Here is an 18,717-nt window from a genome sequence, read left to right on the forward strand (position 1 = left end):
GGGCATAATGCAGAGGAAAAACAAAGCTTCGCTTCTCTAAAGAGAACCTTTGAGGTTAATTCCAAGCCCTGCTAGAAAACTTGCATGTAAGTTTTGATGCCATTAAATGGAATAGTTGAACTGTTTCCTGAGAGAAATGCTTTTCGTTCCTGATCCAGAAGCTTCTGAATTAGCAGCATGGCTTTAACTGAGCCCTTACCCTGTGTGTTTAAGAGCAACATAGAGCTTTATGTTGTTAGGAAAAGGCACTAAACTATATATGACTGATATGCTGCAATTCACCAAGGAAATGACAGAATTACAAAAAGCACAAGTGATATAAAGATAACAGTATAACTGTTAAATTATTTCTGTAACCCAAGCACCCATGCATCAATCAGGTAGCAGCTGTAAACTGCATTTGGGTAAACTGAATGGATTTTCACCTACAGCAGATATCAATAAAATATTACAAGTGTGTTGTTCCCAGTGGAAAAGATACTATTTCATTTGTGCATCTTGATTGTTGTGGTCAAATGTAATGAGCTTGTCTGAAAACCACCAAGATTTACCTCAAAGGGGAAAACTGGTAACTCAAGTAATTAATAACTGAGCACACTGAGCTGACTGCTGCATATCACGTGGAATACAGCAAACCTCAATATCACCGATCAGTAATTACAGAACAATCTAAACGTGACGCTGACAACAGTAGACAGCTCATTTATTACTCGATCGTAACTGATCACGACTACATTTGGTTGCTTACCTTTCAACGCCATTTAGGAGCAGGAGAGAAATATGAGTTGAGAAAAGCCACAGAGAGTTAAAGAAAGATACAAAGACAGAGGAGTGTAGAGAAATCAAAGTCCCACTATGAATAGCGAAAAGCTCTCCCGAGTCTAAAATTAGAATGCTAATGAGTGGCAGCCTCATAGATCAATTGATGAATTTGCTATTTTACAGTGACACAGACTGGAGCTGCCAACGCGTGGTTACAGCAAAGCTTGACAACTATTTAATATCATCTCTATACTTAGTTTAAAAGCAACGCACGTATACCAGACTTGAACATGCAAAGCCGAGACTAAAAACGCCTTCTTTAACGGCTCGTCACACTAGATTCTGATCACATATTATTAAAACTATGTAGGTCAGGGGGCTTTTTCAATAAACCAGCACTAACCGTTTCACTCATCACGGCAGCGTGCTGTGTTCCCATAATAAGTCAAGGGCTAGTGGGAATGTTATAAATTCCACTTGAGCGACATCCAATTTTTTTCGCTTTAATTGGATTACTCTACAGTAGGAAACAATTTCTACCATCTGTGTAAAACAGCAAAGAGTTAATAAACTGTCGTGAATCTACAATTAGTAACCAAAGGGGGCATTTGTCACGGTTGCCTTTTATCAACCATAAAATTAAAGCTTTGCAGCAAAATACGCCTCAATATGTCATCAGTACAGTGGCATTGTAGAGAATTACATTACATTACATTACATTACAGAATCTACATACATTGTAGAGGCTTACATTCATAGTGCCTAAAGTCTGGACAATTTTAATGAATCAGTCTTACAAATGGTTTTTATTATTCTCAGCATGACACTTCTGTTACCTTAACTCCTGACCCCTCTGGAAACAATAGGTAGCACAATTCTCAGTGATATTGATTTGCTCCACTGCTTCTTTCTCCATTTACTAATAATTACTAATCCAGGCTCTCCAATTACTCGGCTCCAACAAACATTTACAGCAGCCTGAAATCCACACACTCATTATGCAGATGACAAAAAGAGAGCGAGAGCGAGAGAGAGAAAAGCACAAAAACCATAACCTTCTCAGAACAAGTCCAATTAAAATTCTTTAGCCATGCCAACATAGAACCAAATGAATTATGACAATACATACCTCTTTTAGCTGCCGGGCTTTTTCTAACCAATTTTGAAAGGCCAGCCATTGTGAACATAACATTTAGATAACAGAAGTGTTAAAATAGAGATCACTGTCAATATTTTTTGGTTTTTCCCAAGATTCATCCAACCTATGCCTCCAGGGGGCAAAACCAAAGAATAAATATGAAACAAAAAGTGATTCATATGTACTAGTTTCATTGCCTTGAGGCAAGGTTTGTATATTTTTGTCTTTTTTGTTAAGCACTTTAAGTTTACATGTAATGAAATGCACTATATAAATGTTGTTGTCTTTTTTTGTTATCCCATCTTAGGCCTCGGTTATATAGGCCCAGAGACCCGTTGGCAACCATCTGACAGCTACCGTCATGAGAAAAACCTGTATTTGTCTGCATTAGGTTGCTGGCAGTCACTGTGACATTGATTGCTAATGTCTCATGTCTCTAATGGTGCAGCAAAAACCAGGTTGTGGTGGTTGACAGTAGATTGCGTAGAAGACAACACCTTGTCTGCAAACACTCACAAACTGCTCTCTAGGCAGTAGTGAAGATGTGAATCTCTAAAGTTCAGAGAGTAAATGGTGAGTGTCTGCAGTTAAGTCAGCGTCTTTCACGCAATCTGGTAGTGATCAAAGCAATCACAAGGATTTGTTGGGGAATATACATTTTCCCTAGTAACCGAATTGCAAGAGGGCTGCCGACCAGTCTCGAAGACTTTGTGACTGAGGTCTTAGTGCAAGTCTCTTTTGCATAGCAATGTCCTTTTTCATAAATAAACTTGTCCCGCGAGTCTTTATATTCCTCTCACACATCAGACACTTCTCACTTCCAGAAATACTATTTTTAGTTGAGGGGAGAGACGAGCAGATAGGAATATGGTAATCCCCTGACCCCCTTTTCCACTCCATCAAAAAGCAGTCAAGCAAAGGAAATCACTTTTTTTTCTTCTCACTCATCATTTCATGATCGTTGAAAACAAATGCAATTTGTTTGAGTCGTCAAATACAGTATATGTGACTCATTAGATATGCTGATATTTATAGAGTTGAAACAACTACGTCATGCCAAAAGTAATCCTAAAGTAATCCAACCTAAATACCGCGCCCGTTCTAAAAGCTCAATTTACAGCGATGCTCTGCTGCACAGGGATTAATTGAAAGGTGATCTGAGGTCACACCTAACATGTTCAACCTACTGCAGAAAAGCTGCAAGCCATCCTTACAATTTCTGAAATCACAGTTCACTAGAAAGAAAATTCATGCTCCATTTGATAGTGATGTGTAAATCCAAGATACAACAACGCCAAATGCTCACTAAAGGACAACAAGATGCCCTCTACAAGACGCTGAAATCCCACTGGACTGTGTTAATTCACTCAGCAACACTACTGACATATCCATGTGTCAACACTTCTGATTTATTTTTCCCTGAGGACCTAACTAATGTTTACCTGCCTCATGTCATCAACTACATTATCCTATGGGAGAGTCCTCTCACGGTGGTGATTCACATTCACTGTTCGTTATAAATAAGTTTAAAACAACAGAGACAGAATGCCTTAGTAAGATAAATTTAGCTCAAAGAGGTCACAGGTTCACCTTCTGACACAGGCCACAAAGCTGCAGAGATTTCCATTCAGGAAAGACCAGAAGCCAAGTGCACCTTCCATACAAATGCACTCTTTTTCCAGCGCATCACTCAGGCTTCAAACCCTGATGTCAGCGAGTTTTGACTATAACCTGCTGACATGAGAGGCATACCAAGACTTGCTGGTATACAGCTCAACTGAGGAGGCACAGATGAAATTACGCAATGTTGTCAGAGAAGCACAACTAATTATCATGAAACACAAGGAGATGCTAACTGATTGATTAAGGATTTTAATTGAAGGGGCTCTGAGGAATCGTTCCTCTCTGTGATGAAAGGCTGGGAAGTGTTGGCATATGATTTAGAGCAGAAAAGGCTGCACAGTATTCAACAAAGAGCTGGGAAAAACAAATCTACTCTGCAATAGCTATCAGATGGGAGTAGCTTAATCTTGTACACAAACAAAAATATTATGTATCTATAAAAACATGCACGAAAATAGCATGATTTTTGATACAGGCTACTGGAAATCAGTGAAAACACTGAACGTATGTGCAAGCGGCCTGTAAAAACACCCAGCACTTAATTTGAAATATTCACAATCATGCTCAAAATCTCCATCTTGATGATACTGTAAGAATGAATGCTGAAGCTTCTAGATGAAGATGAACTCATCCTCTAAAAGCAAACGTAGCCAATCAAAGAATTACGAGGAATATAAAAACGTATCAATATAGGTATCAATATTTGGAGAGTGGATTGAGCTGAAACTTTTTTTCATGAGATTCGTGTCTTTTAGTATTTAAAACAAATGGCATCTCAAATTTATTCATGTATCAATCTTTATTACACATACAGTAAAAAAGCAGAAGATCTCAAAACAGGACCTGAAAAATTAATCAGGCCCTAGCAATCAAGAAGAAACAGAAATAAAAGGCTAAGGTATGCCAAATTACACAAGAACTGGACTGAAAATCAATAGCTCTTAAGGAGTGATGAATACAAATGTAAAGTTTTTGGTTCGAATCATTCCTAATGTTTACGGAGGAGGTTGGGAGAGCGGTACAACAGTGTCTAGATCCATTGTAAAACAAGATGGAGGCTCTGTTATGGTTTGGGGTTGCACGTTGTCGGGGACCACGTCAAAATTGTAGGTATTATCAATACGGTCAGATTTTTAGCCACCATGCAACACCATTTAGAAAGTGTCTGATTGAGACGGGCTTCATTTCCCAGCGTGATAATGGTCCCAAAATACACTGTCAGTCATGGATTGGTCAATTCACAGTCCAGACCTAAACATTATTGAAGCAGTGTGGGATCATCTTGACAGAGAACAGAACAAAAGAAGAGCATTGAATATCATTCAAGAAACCTGGAGACCTATTCCTGACTACTTAAAGAAAAGACAAGAAAACTTCAATAAGAGAGTTCAGGCTATGTTAAAGAATAAATGCGGTCATATCAAATATTGACCTTCAAACTTGTTAGAATTGGGCAAACTTTCCATTTCTATTTGCACAGCATTAATTAAGGGTAGCTGAAGACTTTTGCAGTAATGCACTGTAAGCACCACACCAAATTAAAAAATATTTCATGCAAACTTATGTTTACCTCAGCCACTGAGGGAAAAAAGTCAGCAACCTTGGCATGCACTTCAGCAAAACTCGGTTTCATGTAACTTCTTCTTAAAATTGCCCAAAAGATAACCTGTTATTGCTTCTCCACTCTGTCAAGTTTAATTTTCAGTCTTATAGCTTTCTCACATCACAAAAATGCTCCTCTGAGATTTTCTGTAGAATTATTGCAATTATGTGGATGCTCTGAGCTTGGAATGGGTAAAAGCTCAATTTTTCCACCCCAAATCATTTTCCCTATCCCATATAATTGTAGTGATTATACGAGTATTAGAAAGATGCTTTAAAACCTAGCATAGCATCTATTTCCCTCGAAGGATTTACCTTGAGAAAGCATTTCCATTTAGACTTTAATTCACTGGGGCACTCAATCTCTTTAGTGCTAATTGAAATATATTAGAAATAGAAATGCTTAATTTTTATGAAGTACAATGGATTGACTTGCCTGACAAATGATAGGCACAAATGTAATGCATTTAGAAATTGTTTATAGTGTATAAATTTGGTTTATTCAATGCATTTTAGCCCCAGTGCATAGTTGCAGCATGAAGTTACAAATCATGCCATGAAAAAAGCTCTGGCATCCTGGAATGTGTTCAGCAGGAAGCCAAAAGTAAGAGCTTTTCCTACCATCCAGCATTAAACTGGATGTTCTTTATATATGTTATAAAGAAATGAGGGAGCATCATGTCATGCGTCTGACTAGCTAACCTCGGTCAAGCTGTAAACTTCAAAAAGCTCTTTGTATATCTCATGAATAAACTTCTTAAATATCAACTGGTATTGCTCAACAACAAAAAATGTGCACATAATAAGCAAATTAGTCTCAGAACTGTTTGCTATGACAATCATTGACATTAGAAAACGTTGTTCTAGACAACATTTATTTCCATGGATGCATCAGGACTTTTCATCTTGAACAAGTCCTTCTGGCAATGGGCTGAGTGACTGTTTAAAACAAGACATAACAGACTCTGAGTTTCGAGTGGCTGCTTTGGATGAGGTTAACTGGAGGTCTTAAAGGAGGCAGCTGCTAGGAAAGCTTTCTTAACAACTGCTCTAGCGTGTCACCTTGTCGGCTGGTTTCCATCTGCACTCAAACACATCTGTAACAAATGGATTCCAGAGTGATGATGAATACTTTAGTAAAGCCAGCCTCCCTTGGGCAACGGGAGATACACCTAAATGTTAGCAATACGCCTGCTTTCTGACATAAGACAGCGAGCCTCCAAGCCTTAATAATGTGTGTTTATGGGGTTTTTCATGGCTCAAAATGGACCTTTGGGGGTTGACTACACAGGTAAGCACAACTGGTCCACAACCTGCACAGAGGTCCATATTACTTTATTTAACAGATGTATTTCTGTACAATTGTGAAAATCATATTTCCTGTGGTTTTCCTGTTTTGTATTTACAGATCAGTACTTAATTATTATTATTATCGCATCCTATACAAATTTGCTGTTAAACAGAGCGAGGAATTTGTAACCTAGCTTTTCCAAAATTCAAACTCTTTTTATGCTTGTTTACATTATTTTACTTTAAACACACAAAAAAGCCTAACATTACCAGGGTAAAATTATTAGCCACCCTTATGCTAATAGTAAATTGTGTATCTTTTCTCTGGGTAACAGCCTTCATTCATTTGCTGTAGCTTTCAGCAAGTCACACACACGTCTCCTGGTCAAACGCAGCCTATTTTTCTTGGGCAAATCTCTCAAGCTCCTCTAGATATCATGGTCTTCTGGCATGGACTTTGGTCTTCAGTTCACCCTACAAATTTTCAGTGGGAATCAAGTCAGGACGTAAAGGCTTTATTCTGCTGGAGGTAGTTCTTGACCAGGAACAACATATGTTTGAGTCTGTGGCCAGTTTTGTCTCATCTGACAAACGGACGCGTTTTTCTCCAGGTTGTCCCTAGTACACTGCAGAAGTCACATTTTTTCTTGGTCTGCAACCTTGTAGTCCAGTCTTGTGCAGGCCTCTAGTGTCTTGGTAGTTGTTCTGGGGTCTTAAGACACATCTCCTACACAGACTTTAATATCTTTCTATTCCTACCTCTGCCAGGCCTGTTCTGTACTGTAGGGCTCTCTTTGAATTTCTTGATGACACTTTTCACTCCAGTTCTTGACACTTGGAACTAGGACTGCCACGATTAGTCGACTATCAAAATTGTCCACGACTGATTTAATAGTCGACGCGTCGTTTGAAGCTTTGTAAGATCACAAAAGACGCAGGAATAAGTAGTAGGATTTAAGAGTGTAATAACGGACTGAAACAGAAGATGGCAGCACTGCATGTACAAGGATGCCAGCTGCCGTTAAACCCCGAAGAAGAAGAAGTAGCTGTGTCCCAGAATTCATTGCGCAGCCCAGCTCAGTTTCCAACAATGGCGGCAGCTAGTTAGTTTTAATATTACTCTTATTATTCTTTATGGGTCACAAAATAAACGTTTCACATATTTTCAGGCGAGAATGTAGCTGTGTAAACCTCAAATATCTGCTCAGTTTATCAAGACACCGCATATTTTCAAAAGCGCTCCGACGTTTTCGGAGACGTCTGTTACCCACTAGCTCGATAGCGAGCCGGGGGCTAGGCTCACTAGAGCTGTGAGAACACCGGACTCCCGGCAAATTGTTTTTAAACCCACCGCAGTCTTTCGCTACTCAGGTTAAACATATTGTAACGTTCACAAGAACCAGACGGTTGGGTCTCAGTTTGTCCGTTTATTCGGCACATAAGCAAGCGGGTTGCTAACTCAGGGGAGAGCGCCCTCGTGCTACACCTCTCTTCAGCCTGGCACCCACACAACACACAGAACCCAGGTCCCCCCTCCCCTTCCTCCACACCACCCTCCCTACTTCCTGCAGCACAACCAAACATGAATCTTAAAGGAACAACAACAGTGTGCAAAGATAACCAACATGTACAATAACACTTAACCATCGTTACACTGCCCCCCCAGCAATAAGTTCCTCGTCCCCGAGGGAACGACACAGTCTCTGAGGCGGGGTGGTAGCCTACGTTCCCTCCTTGACCTCCTGAGCCCCTGAGGTGGGCGCGGAGCGTCGGGGCTTTGGGGTGAAGAGTCCGAGGGAGGGGAACGCAGCCCCGGTCGGGGGCCCCTCTGAGCAGGGTCATGGACGCTCTGTACACGTCCCTCTGGAAAGGAGGGGAGGGACTGCCCTCTGTAGGGGGCCATCCGGTCTCTGTGCAGCGCTACTATCCTCCCCCTAGGAGGCAACTGCACCCTGTAAACAACCTCCCCCACTCGCTCTAGGACGCTGCAAGGCCCCACCCAGCTGCTATCCAGTTTAGGACACCGTCCCTTCTTTCTCTTTGGGCTGTAGACCCACACCAGCTCCCCAGCACGGAAGTGCCTCCCCTTAGTGGTGATGTCATAATTCCTCTTTTGGCGCAGGCCTGCCTTCGCCAGCTGCTCCCGGGCGTAGGAATGTGCAGAATCCAGCCGGTCCTGCAGCTTCCTTGCGTAGTCCCGGCCTGGTGGTGCTTCTGGCGCGTCCGGGGGCTTCCCAAAAGCCAACTCTGCAGGAGTTCTCAGCTCTCTCCCTAACATGAGCAGGGCAGGCGTACATTGGGTGGAGTCTTGCACTGCCGACCTGTAGGCCATGAGGATAAGGGGAAGATGGTAGTCCCAGTCCCGTTGGTGTTCTGAGGTAAGGATGGCTAGCTGCTGGGCCAGCGTCCTGTTAAACCTTTCCACCAGTCCATCGCTTTGGGGGTGAAGTGGGGTGGTGCGGGTCTTCTTAATCCCAAGGCGTTCACACATGGCAGCAAATACCTTGGACTCAAAGTTACGCCCCTGGTCACTGTGGAGGGTCTCTGCTGTTCCAAAGCGGCTGAACATCCCCTCCACTAATACATCAGCGACAGTCTCAGCCTCCTGATCTGGGATGGCGTATGCTTCCGGCCACTTGGTAAAATAGTCCATGGCCACAAGAACATAGCGGTTTCCTCTGTCTGTGCGAGGAAATGGGCCCATGACGTCCACAGCTACTCGCTCCATTGGAGCCCCTGCTGGTTGCTGCTGAAGCTGAGCCCGGGACTGGTCCTGTGGCCCTTTGTGTGAGGAACATGCATCACAGCTGCGGCAAAAGTCCTCCACATCCCTCCGCTGTTGACCCCAGTAATAGCCCTGGCGGAGGCGGCGGAGAGTCTTAGAGACCCCAAAGTGGCCGGAGCCAGTGCTCCCATGGCAGGCTTCCAGCACCGCTGACCTCAGCGACCTTGGCACCACAACCTGCCACCTCTCCTCCCCCGTGGCAGGATCCTTCCAGGCACGCTCCAACACCCCCTCCTTCAGCCTGAGAGCTGCAAACTTGGCCCATAGCCCCCTGGTACAGATGGAAAACCCAGTGACCTCATCCCAAAGGGGTTGCTCCCCCTTCTCCAGCCACTGCAGGACCGGCAGCAGGTCTGTGTCTTGTTCCTGCCGTGCCCTCCACTCCGCTGCATCCACCACCAGAAGAGCCCTGCAGGCGAGCTGTGCTGCTCCGTCTATTGTCGTGAGTTCCCGCTCTATCTCCTCTCGCTTCTCACAGTAACGGCAGCCAGCTGCAGCACATGGGCGGCGAGAGAGGGCGTCTGCGTTAGAATGGTGCGTCCCTGCTCTGTGCTCCACAGTGAAATTGAAGGCTTGGAGCTCCTCCAGCCAGCGAGCCACCTGTCCCTCTGGCTCCCTGAAAGACATCAGCCACTGAAGGGCAGCATGATCAGTTCTGATAACAAATGCTGTGCCGCACAGGTAGTACTTAAAGTGTCTCACCCCTGCCACCACAGCCAGCAGCTCTCGTCGTGTGACACAGTAGCGCCGCTCACTCCTGTTCAGGACCCGACTGAAGTACGCCACCACCTTCTCACCTTCCGGCCCAACCTGCGACAACACAGCTCCCAGCCCCACATTACTTGCGTCAGTGTCCAGGACAAAAGGCAGGGTGGGGTCAGGGGGGGCGAGGACTGGGGACTCTGTCAGCGATTTGCGGAGGGTGTTGAACGCCTGCTGACAGTCCTGGGTCCAGATGAAGTCACGGTCCTTCTGCAGCAGGTGGAAGAGTGGTGCGGCTATGGAGGAAAAGCCCTTCACAAACCTCCTGTAATAAGACGCCAGTCCTAGGAAGCTTTTGAGCTGTTTCTGGTCTGCTGGTGTGGGCCACTCGGTAATGGTGTGAATTTTTTCCTCCAAAGTGCTGATGCCCTCACGACCCAGCTTGTGGCCCAGAAACTCCACCTCCCTCCTCATGAAGTGGCACTTGTCGGGATGCAGCTTCAGGCCTGCAGCCGCCACCCTCTCCAACACTTGTCTCAGGGCATCCAGGGCAGCATCAAAGGAGCTCCCGTGCACTAGAAGATCATCCAGGTAAACCAGACACCGTTGCCGTGGGACACCAGCCAGCACACTGTCCATAAGCCTCTCGAAGGTCGCAGGAGCGTTGCAAAGACCAAAGCTCAGGACTTTGAACTGCCATAGTCCCCTGTTAGTGCAGAAGGCTGTCTTCGGTCTGGATTCCGGGGACAGTGGCACCTGCCAGTAGCCACTCCGCAGGTCCAGGGTGGAGAACCAGGAGGACCCGGCTACTAAGTCGAGAGACTCATCAATCCTGGGAAGGGGGTAAGAGTCCTTCTTCGTCACTTTGTTGAGTGGTCTGTAGTCCACACAGAAACGCATCCTAGGACTTTTTTTCTTAGGCACCATCACCACCGCGGAGGCCCACGGGCTATCAGATGGCTCTATGATGCCCGCCTTCATCATTTCACACAACTCTGTCTGCAGCCTCCTGATGAGCCAGGGGCAGGCGGCGGGGGCGCACTTTAATAGGCTGGGCATCCCCGGTCTCAATGACGTGCTCTACCAAGTGTGTCAAGCCAACATCACTTTCTTTCAGGGCAAAAATGTCACTAAACTCTTTTAGTACCTGCCATAGACTCTCTTGCTGCTGTGGAGTCAGCCCCTCACAGTTCTTTGACCAGATACTCCTCACTGCTGAGAGCCTCTCCTCCTCCTCCGCTCGCTGTTCTGCTGGCGGTTCTGCAGGGGTCTCTGCGGTGGAGGTGGACGCCGCGGCAGATGCTGTGCAGACCGGGGGGGGAATAAGCGGCACCTTCTTCCCATCAGGGAGTGCGAGGAAGCCTTTGCCTAAGTCCAGTACACCACCAATGGCTCGTAAAAAATCCAGCCCAAGGATGCAGGCGTCCTGCACGTCAGCCACCCAGGCAGCATAAGACACACCGAGGTCCCCCACCTTGAACTGGAACACTCCCCTCCCTCTCATTGGGGCCAGATCACCGGTCACAGTCTTAAGTTGCACATTAGTCGGTTGCACAGCAGCTCCGGGTGGGACAACATCGGGTCGGACCAGCGTTGCATTGGACCCCGTGTCCAGCAGGGCCGTACAGGACACCCCCGCAATCGTCACTGGAACATGGCAAAAGCCGCCAACCTGGGTCCAGCCCACAGCGATGGCCGCACCAGGTGGGGGTGGCGGTGGAGTGGGGATGTCGTTCTCCCAGGCCCGTGTACTCCCGCCTACACGGGCCCATGGGCGTTTCCCTGAACCGCTGCAAGCTTGGGGCACTGCCTGATGAGGTGTCCGACTTGTCCACATCCCCAGCAGCTCTGCGGTCGGCGGTGTGGGCCAGCCCGAGGGGAAGGCGACTGCAGCGAAGCCGCCTGCACCAAACTGCACAGGCCCGCTGGCGTCTCCGTCTGTTCCACAGGTGCTGACACAGCCCTCACCACGTGTGCGTCATCAGCGCCCCCAGAGGATCCCGCAAGCATCTCCCTCTCCAACGCTAGCTCCAGGGCTGCACTGAGTGTGGCCGGCCGAGCAAGCTGAGTTTGCATACGGAGCTCTTTAGGGCTCAGGGCCTGCAGGAACTGGTCCCGAGCTAACTCCGCCTGCACTGATGGTGGCATGCTGTCATACGCCCTCCGGCAAAGGCACTCGACTTCATGGGCCAAAATGCGGAGGGGCTCACCTGGCAATCTGCGTCTGTTGTGGAACTCCGACCTCAGCAGCACTGGTTGGTTATACTGCCCGAAGCGCCTCTGAAGTGCTCCGACCAGAGCATTATAATCTCCCCTCTGCTCCTTGGTTAGCAGCAGCAGGCATGCAGCTGCATCCTCACACAGGCACAAAGCCAACTGGAGAGCTTTATGTTCCTCAGACCAGCCAGCTGCAACAGCTAACAGCTCGAACTGTGCGATAAACACTTCCCATGGCGTCTTGCCGCTGAACTTAGGCGTTTTTATATGCGCTGCAGCTTGCTGGGCGCCGCCATGTTTGTTTACATCACGTGACGGCGCGCCAAGCGAGGTCGACTCCTTCCCGCCGGAATCGCGGCCGCTGTGCGAACAGTACCCGAGCCTAGTCAAACCTGGAGAAAATCCAGCCTCGGCAGACAGCCGCAGCGCCGTTTCCCTCACTCCATGGGCGGGCGAGCGCGGACGAACCTCCCTCTCCTCCGTCTCCTTCTTAATCCTGCCCGGCAACATCCTCGTCTCGTAACGGCAAGCGTCGCCAGCAACAGGGTGTCGGGCGTTCTGGGGTTCTTTTTTCTTTCTTCACTTCTGACACCAATGTAACGTTCACAAGAACCAGACGGTTGGGTCTCAGTTTGTCCGTTTATTCGGCACATAAGCAAGCGGGTTGCTAACTCAGGGGAGAGCGCCCTCGTGCTACACCTCTCTTCAGCCTGGCACCCACACAACACACAGAACCCAGGTCCCCCCTCCCCTTCCTCCACACCACCCTCCCTACTTCCTGCAGCACAACCAAACATGAATCTTAAAGGAACAACAACAGTGTGCAAAGATAACCAACATGTACAATAACACTTAACCATCGTTACAATATATAGGTCACGTAGATAACTTACAAATGTTATTGTTTGGCTTTTTTTTTGTATTTTATTTGTTCCTGAGTAAATCGGTTTGGCTGAGATTAAAGTTATAGTTTTTACACAGCTGAATAAACGTCAAGCAGACAGCTGATTATCAGAAGTGTGAGATGCTCCAGAATTTACTCCGGTGTCCCGTTATATTTTAGATAGCAAGGAGTTTATTAAACTTCACCGAAACAATCTGTAAATTTCATTAAAATTTATTAAACTATCATCTTGTCTTTATCTTTAGTTAGCACAGACCTTACACACTTAAAGCTGTAAGCTAATGATAGTTATATAAGAGCAGATGCTGCTTGTGCAGTACAGATGCTGCTTGTGCAGTAAGCTGTAAGTTTTACATCCAATGGATGATGATCTGATTAGTCGACTAATCGCAAAAATAATCGGTGACTAGTCGACTATCAAAATAATCGTTTGTGGCAGCCCTACTTAGAACGCTGTGACAACTTTGTAAATCCATTTCCTGCCTTGTGAGCATCAGTAATTCTTTTTCTCAAGTCTAAACGGATTTTGTTTATTTGTGGCATGATATTTTCTCAAGTGAGGCGCAAACTGCTACTGAAGTGTTTATACTGTGTGTAAATTGTAAAATCAAGTTAAAACTCAGGGTTGTCTTCCAAACTTTGGGCATTACAAAGTTAAAGCACATCATTGAACAACAGTTGTTAATGTTGTTAATACTAATTCTGCTTGTGTGAAAATAGAAATAATTATGTTATGTATGTTTGAAAAATCCCGTGCTCTGTTAAAAAAAACAGTTGAGAAAATTTTGACAAAAACTTAAAATTTAATTGGAGGTTAATAACGTTGTCTTCGTCTGTAGGGATGGCTTCATTTGGTACCACCCCTGCTTAACAACTGGTCCTTCCCACATGCAGATGGTTTTGTATCATGATAGTGGCTATTCATTGGCCAAAAAATTAGGTCAACTGACAATCCAAACACTTGATCCCTGAGATTAAGAGACTCTGAAGAAAAGCAGCATTGTGCTGACAGCAACACAGGCTGCATTAAACATGGGGTGCAGCAAACAGACGAGAGGATTTGGGCGTTTAATTAACAGTGACAGACTCAGGTGTGCCTCCAGATGTGTCATAAGAGGTAAACCAGGTTTTCCCCCAAATGAGTGCATGAAACTGCTGATATCTGGCAGTTAACTGATGTGTTCAGAGAGCCCAGTGTTTACTACATCTCCAACCAAGCTGTTGGAAATGAAGTAGCCTCGCTTTTACTTTTTAACTGAACTTGCTGTGGTCTAATTAAAAAGCTGCTGAAATGCAGAAAGAGGTGCTTCTCACCCATGGTTATGGCTGTGCGTTAAGCAGATCATCAACTATTCCTTCTTTTTAAAATTATTTTCTGTGAAGTCTCAACTATTGTTCTTCTTTTCTGTCTAATCATCGTGTGCGCCGGAAAGCGAACACCAAACCATTTAAACTACATGTTGTCTCTGGCTCAAGTGCTCATAGTAAATGTCAAGACCTTTCAGAGCCGTAATAATGACATAGTTGAGAAAAATGATGCATGGCACCATTTCTGTCCTGGATGATGTTAAAAAAAACAGCTTCAGTACAATCATGTAGAGCCAGAAAAGATTTTCATCAACTAGCCTGTTGACATGGAGGCAATGATTTTAGATTTATACGAATACCCGACTTTGAAGCCAGTGACAGGTCAATTTTGTACCATTACAGAGACTGTAAGGCTGGTGGGACAGACCTTATTTTGTAGCTGAGGGCCGACTGTCGTGATAAATAACAAAAATATGTTAAGACCATTGTGTCCCTCTGCTTTTATAGAAAAACATTTTTTCATTGCTGATCTGCGTGTCTTTTGTCTATTTCTCTTCATATCATGCACATTTCATTGAGATGAAATAGAGAGGCATGGGGTAAAAGATAAAAAGATTTAAGAACTGTACTTCAAACCGTAACCATATGGCAGCGGCCTGTTCTTAAGATTTCAGTCTGCATGGACTACATTTATAGACACGAGCTCTTTGCTGTTGATTACAGCTGCTTATCCATGTGGAAGAGGCTGCCACCGATACAGTGTGTTTCCTGACAGCACAGGGAACTGTCTTTTCATCCAGCTGTCTCCCTCAAATTCATAGCCAAATATGTCATTTACTGGGATTTATTCAAGTGAATCCAAACAACCTGTAAAAGGGTGGGAAAAGAAATGGATTTGTAGCTACTTTAAACAATGTGTCTCTTATGATTTGCAGCATGTGAAAAATGTGCCTGACTCAAATGCAGGCAAGCAAGACTTTGAAGCAGCACCACAACTCAAATACAGGAGACAATTCATTAAAGGCTGAATATGGCTAAGCTTTTAGGCAATCAGACAAAAATTAAAAGGGTGATGATACACATGTGGACCATTCCTCATCTTCAGGAAGCTCAAATCACTTAATTGCTCTGGACCCAATGTCCAACATGAATCAGGGCAGTAGAAATCCAGCACTGAGAATTGAAGAGGTGAGGGGAAATTAACATATGACAGAAGACGCACCTCTCGGGAGCCACTTCATAATCCCAAGGCAGTGACTAATTGCGTGCTTCTGGGTTTGCTGGTATTTCAGGATGCATGCATTTTTTTTTTTTACCAGCAATTTGCTCTGGGGCAAAGGAAAATTGCCCCCACTATTAGTCAGGGGTCTTGACAATGAAGAAACTCAACAAACAAGCAGTGCTTTCAGCACTGAGTCCCTATAAGAGACAGCTCATGCTTTGATGCCTGGCTCTCAAGGCCAATAAAAGAACATGGGGAAATCCAGAACCATAGACCCTTGTAGTTTGGAAAAATGGAGAAAAAACAGTATTCCGCATCACTTCTGTGACATTTTGCGCTTCAGTTAAAATGTTGAATATTTGTATTGAGTCAATAGAGTCACAGTGGCAGTATTAAAATAAATGAAAAATGCCAATCAGTGGTTACTCAGAGTCCTGTATAAGCCATTAATAAACCAGCTATGGAAGTATCTCCAAAATTCTCTCTATAGATCCACTTTACTGAGGCGATGGCCTGCTTGTTGAAAATGAGTGGTGACTTATTCAGGGGGTGGGAGGCAACTTGTCTATTGAGCTGATTAATAGCACAGGGATAATCTCTGGTCCAATAAACCATCAGGATCCAGGCAAAGCTTCTGCCACTGATCACAGCCAACCCAGACTGATACCAGGGAATTAGACATCCTCACTCAAGAGACATTCAGAGGTGTAAGTCTTTGTGATGGGGACGGCCCTTTTGCACGGAGGCAAACGGTGACAAAAATAGTGAGTACCCCTTGTTCCCAAGGTGATTCCTGTGATGAGCACCAGTACATTTTGACCCTCCTCATAATAATTCATCTCTGTATTTTAGCAGAGAATGACCTTGTGTCACAGGGTGGGGGGGGGGGGAGTCAGCTTTTCAACAACATGACTAAAAGCCAAGCTGAGTGGGAACTTTAGACATTTAGCTGCTCTGTATTCAGGTCCACACCCAGCATCCCTTAGTCAACATCCACAGAATTCATATTGAAATGGGGCCGGCCCGCCCCCCCATCAACCTTTCCTCAGAGCCATCAAAGCGGATATTTAATATTGGTAGAACAAGATATTATCTCAGCCCTCCAAAGAGTTTGCTTTAAAAAAAACTGTGCTCTGCAAGAGTTTGAATATTTTTTCTATTTCATATTACCATTATGAAACAGACTGCAAATTTGCAGTTACACAAAAATCTGCAGTTTTGTAGTAAAACTTGTGCATCATGTGGCATTTATTGCAGCACCATTAGTAGCCTGTTTAAACTGAAGGCTGTTTTTTCCTCTTTTTTTAATAGCTTGACAACGTTTCAAGTTGCAAGCTTCCGACAGAAATGGACCCAAACCACACCCATGAAATTAATTTCGCCCTTAATGGTCAGCTACCTGTGCAGCTGGCACCGTAGCCTACGTGATGGAGGCAGGGTGACGAAGGGAGGGGTGGAGGAGTTAGCGCATCATTTGCCATAACTCCATTCAGATCAACAGCGACCACACACGAACACACACGAGTACACTCGTCAGGCTGGTTTTTGCAACTGCGACATCACACTGGACATTCAGCAAAATCTGTCCAAAAGCGTTGAGAATAAGCACGCCGGACCCATCGCTCGTAGATTAAGTTGCTTTTCTACACGTATGGCGTTTGAGAGACGGTGGAAATCGGCGGACACAGTGTAAGCAAATTACATAAGCGATAGGCAGCGGTAGGCTAACTTCACGCGATGTGCTCCCACATACGGGCAGCTGTGAAATCACACGCCAACAACTAATAAGACTTGTGCTCAGTTAGCACAGAGGGAAAGTATCTTGGAGAAGTTTGTTAGTAAGCAGCCGAGCTCCGTAGCGGTGGCTGCACTAGCCGGACGAAAACAAGGACGGGATGGAGGGAAAAGGACCTATTGTGTGAGCATCGCAGGCGCTCAATGACAGACCCCCCTCCCTCCAATCTCCAGAAGTAGTTACCAAACATGTTCGCTAAGGGTTGCGTTTGTTTGTCTTTTTGTCTTTTAGCTCCTCAGAACTCTGAAAGGAGAAAGTGAAGTTGTGTTATCTCGCTTTACCTCAGTAGTGCCGTGTCGCCTTGTCTGCTGACCACACTTTCAACCGAGGAATAGTCCACAGTTTGTCCAGCGGGCAAGCAGGACGGCAGAAAGCAGCACAGGCTGAGAATTATCGCAGTAAGCCACTGACCAGAGACACAAGCATCCTGCACCGCAGTCATTATGTCCATCACAGCTGTGTTTTTGTTGTCGCTTTTCCCAAGTCTTCTTGTTGTTAAGAAAGAAAAGAAAAGCGAACTGGGCTAGCTTCAAAAGAAAAAAAACGGAGAACCTTAACGCGAACGACGTTTTATTTCCACACTTTTGCGGAGCCCCACGAATAAACGATCCGCTGTATAGTTTCCCAGGTTTGTTTGGATGGATGTAGAGCTCACTGTGCGGGGAAGTGTACTCTCCAGTGGCTTGCACACCATCTAGTGAGGAAATGCGATGTAAAATGGGAGCAGACCTAGAAGCAGACAACCCCCAGGCTCTGATCCTGTTGCCATGCGGCCGTTTCCCGGGCAACCCGTTCCCAGTGGCTCGTGATGGAGCAGCAAAACCGGAAGGTATTGATACAACCCAGGAGCAATTAAAGATATCGACTGGAGAAGGTCCCCCTATAAGGAAATGAACAGTGAGCATTTGGTGGAAATGGAGCTTACTGACGGTGACGCAGGTGGATCCCACAGGAAAACTCCTGGAAAGCTTTCAAACTGCTACTGTTATAGACACATCTCCAGATGGGAGTCTTTAAAATCAGAGCTTATGCACTTAAACTGTTTGGTTTTTTTCTAGAAGTCATCCACAATATACTTTGAAAAGATAATTACTGCCGACTTGAAGAGTTTGCACTACTAACGGGACTTTTTCATTAAGCAGGGAAAACCCCGGCACAGCACAAACACAGAGCACATACACATAAGGACAAGGGGGACTTGGAAAGTTTGTTTTAGAGCAGTAAACCCCATCCATTATGCTGCTTTAAGCCTTTTGACTTAGCCTACATAATACAGATTGTCTGGCCATAACCATGGAAATGACATACATTTCTATGAGGTGACATATTGGCATAGTGCGCTGAAATATCCGTGAATTCTTGGCATGAG

General features: G+C 45.3%; 1 protein-coding gene across 3 annotated transcripts in view; it reads right to left on the reverse strand.

Annotated features, from left to right (window-relative positions):
* The window catches only part of negr1 (neuronal growth regulator 1), a 177,525-nt gene extending 159,370 nt beyond the window's left edge, over nucleotides 1–18,155 (reverse strand). The window contains exon 1 of one of the 3 annotated variants that reach the window (XM_086263406.1): nucleotides 17,630–18,155. In XM_086263406.1, coding sequence (XP_086119532.1) covers nucleotides 17,630–17,799 — 170 coding nt within the window. In that variant the 5' untranslated portion in view covers nucleotides 17,800–18,155. The remainder of the gene's footprint in view (nucleotides 1–17,629) is intronic. The other 2 variants (XM_086263407.1, XM_086263408.1) reach the window with 2 other exon arrangements.
* Nucleotides 18,156–18,717: the final 562 nt, after the last annotated feature.

This window comes from Aulonocara sp. 'chitande type north' Nkhata Bay, linkage group LG15 (genome assembly GCF_057382095.1).
Source record: "Aulonocara sp. 'chitande type north' Nkhata Bay isolate Kocher_YH1m ecotype deep benthic linkage group LG15, A_spYH_male_GT1.1, whole genome shotgun sequence".
NCBI lineage: Eukaryota > Metazoa > Chordata > Actinopteri > Cichliformes > Cichlidae > Aulonocara > Aulonocara sp. 'chitande type north' Nkhata Bay.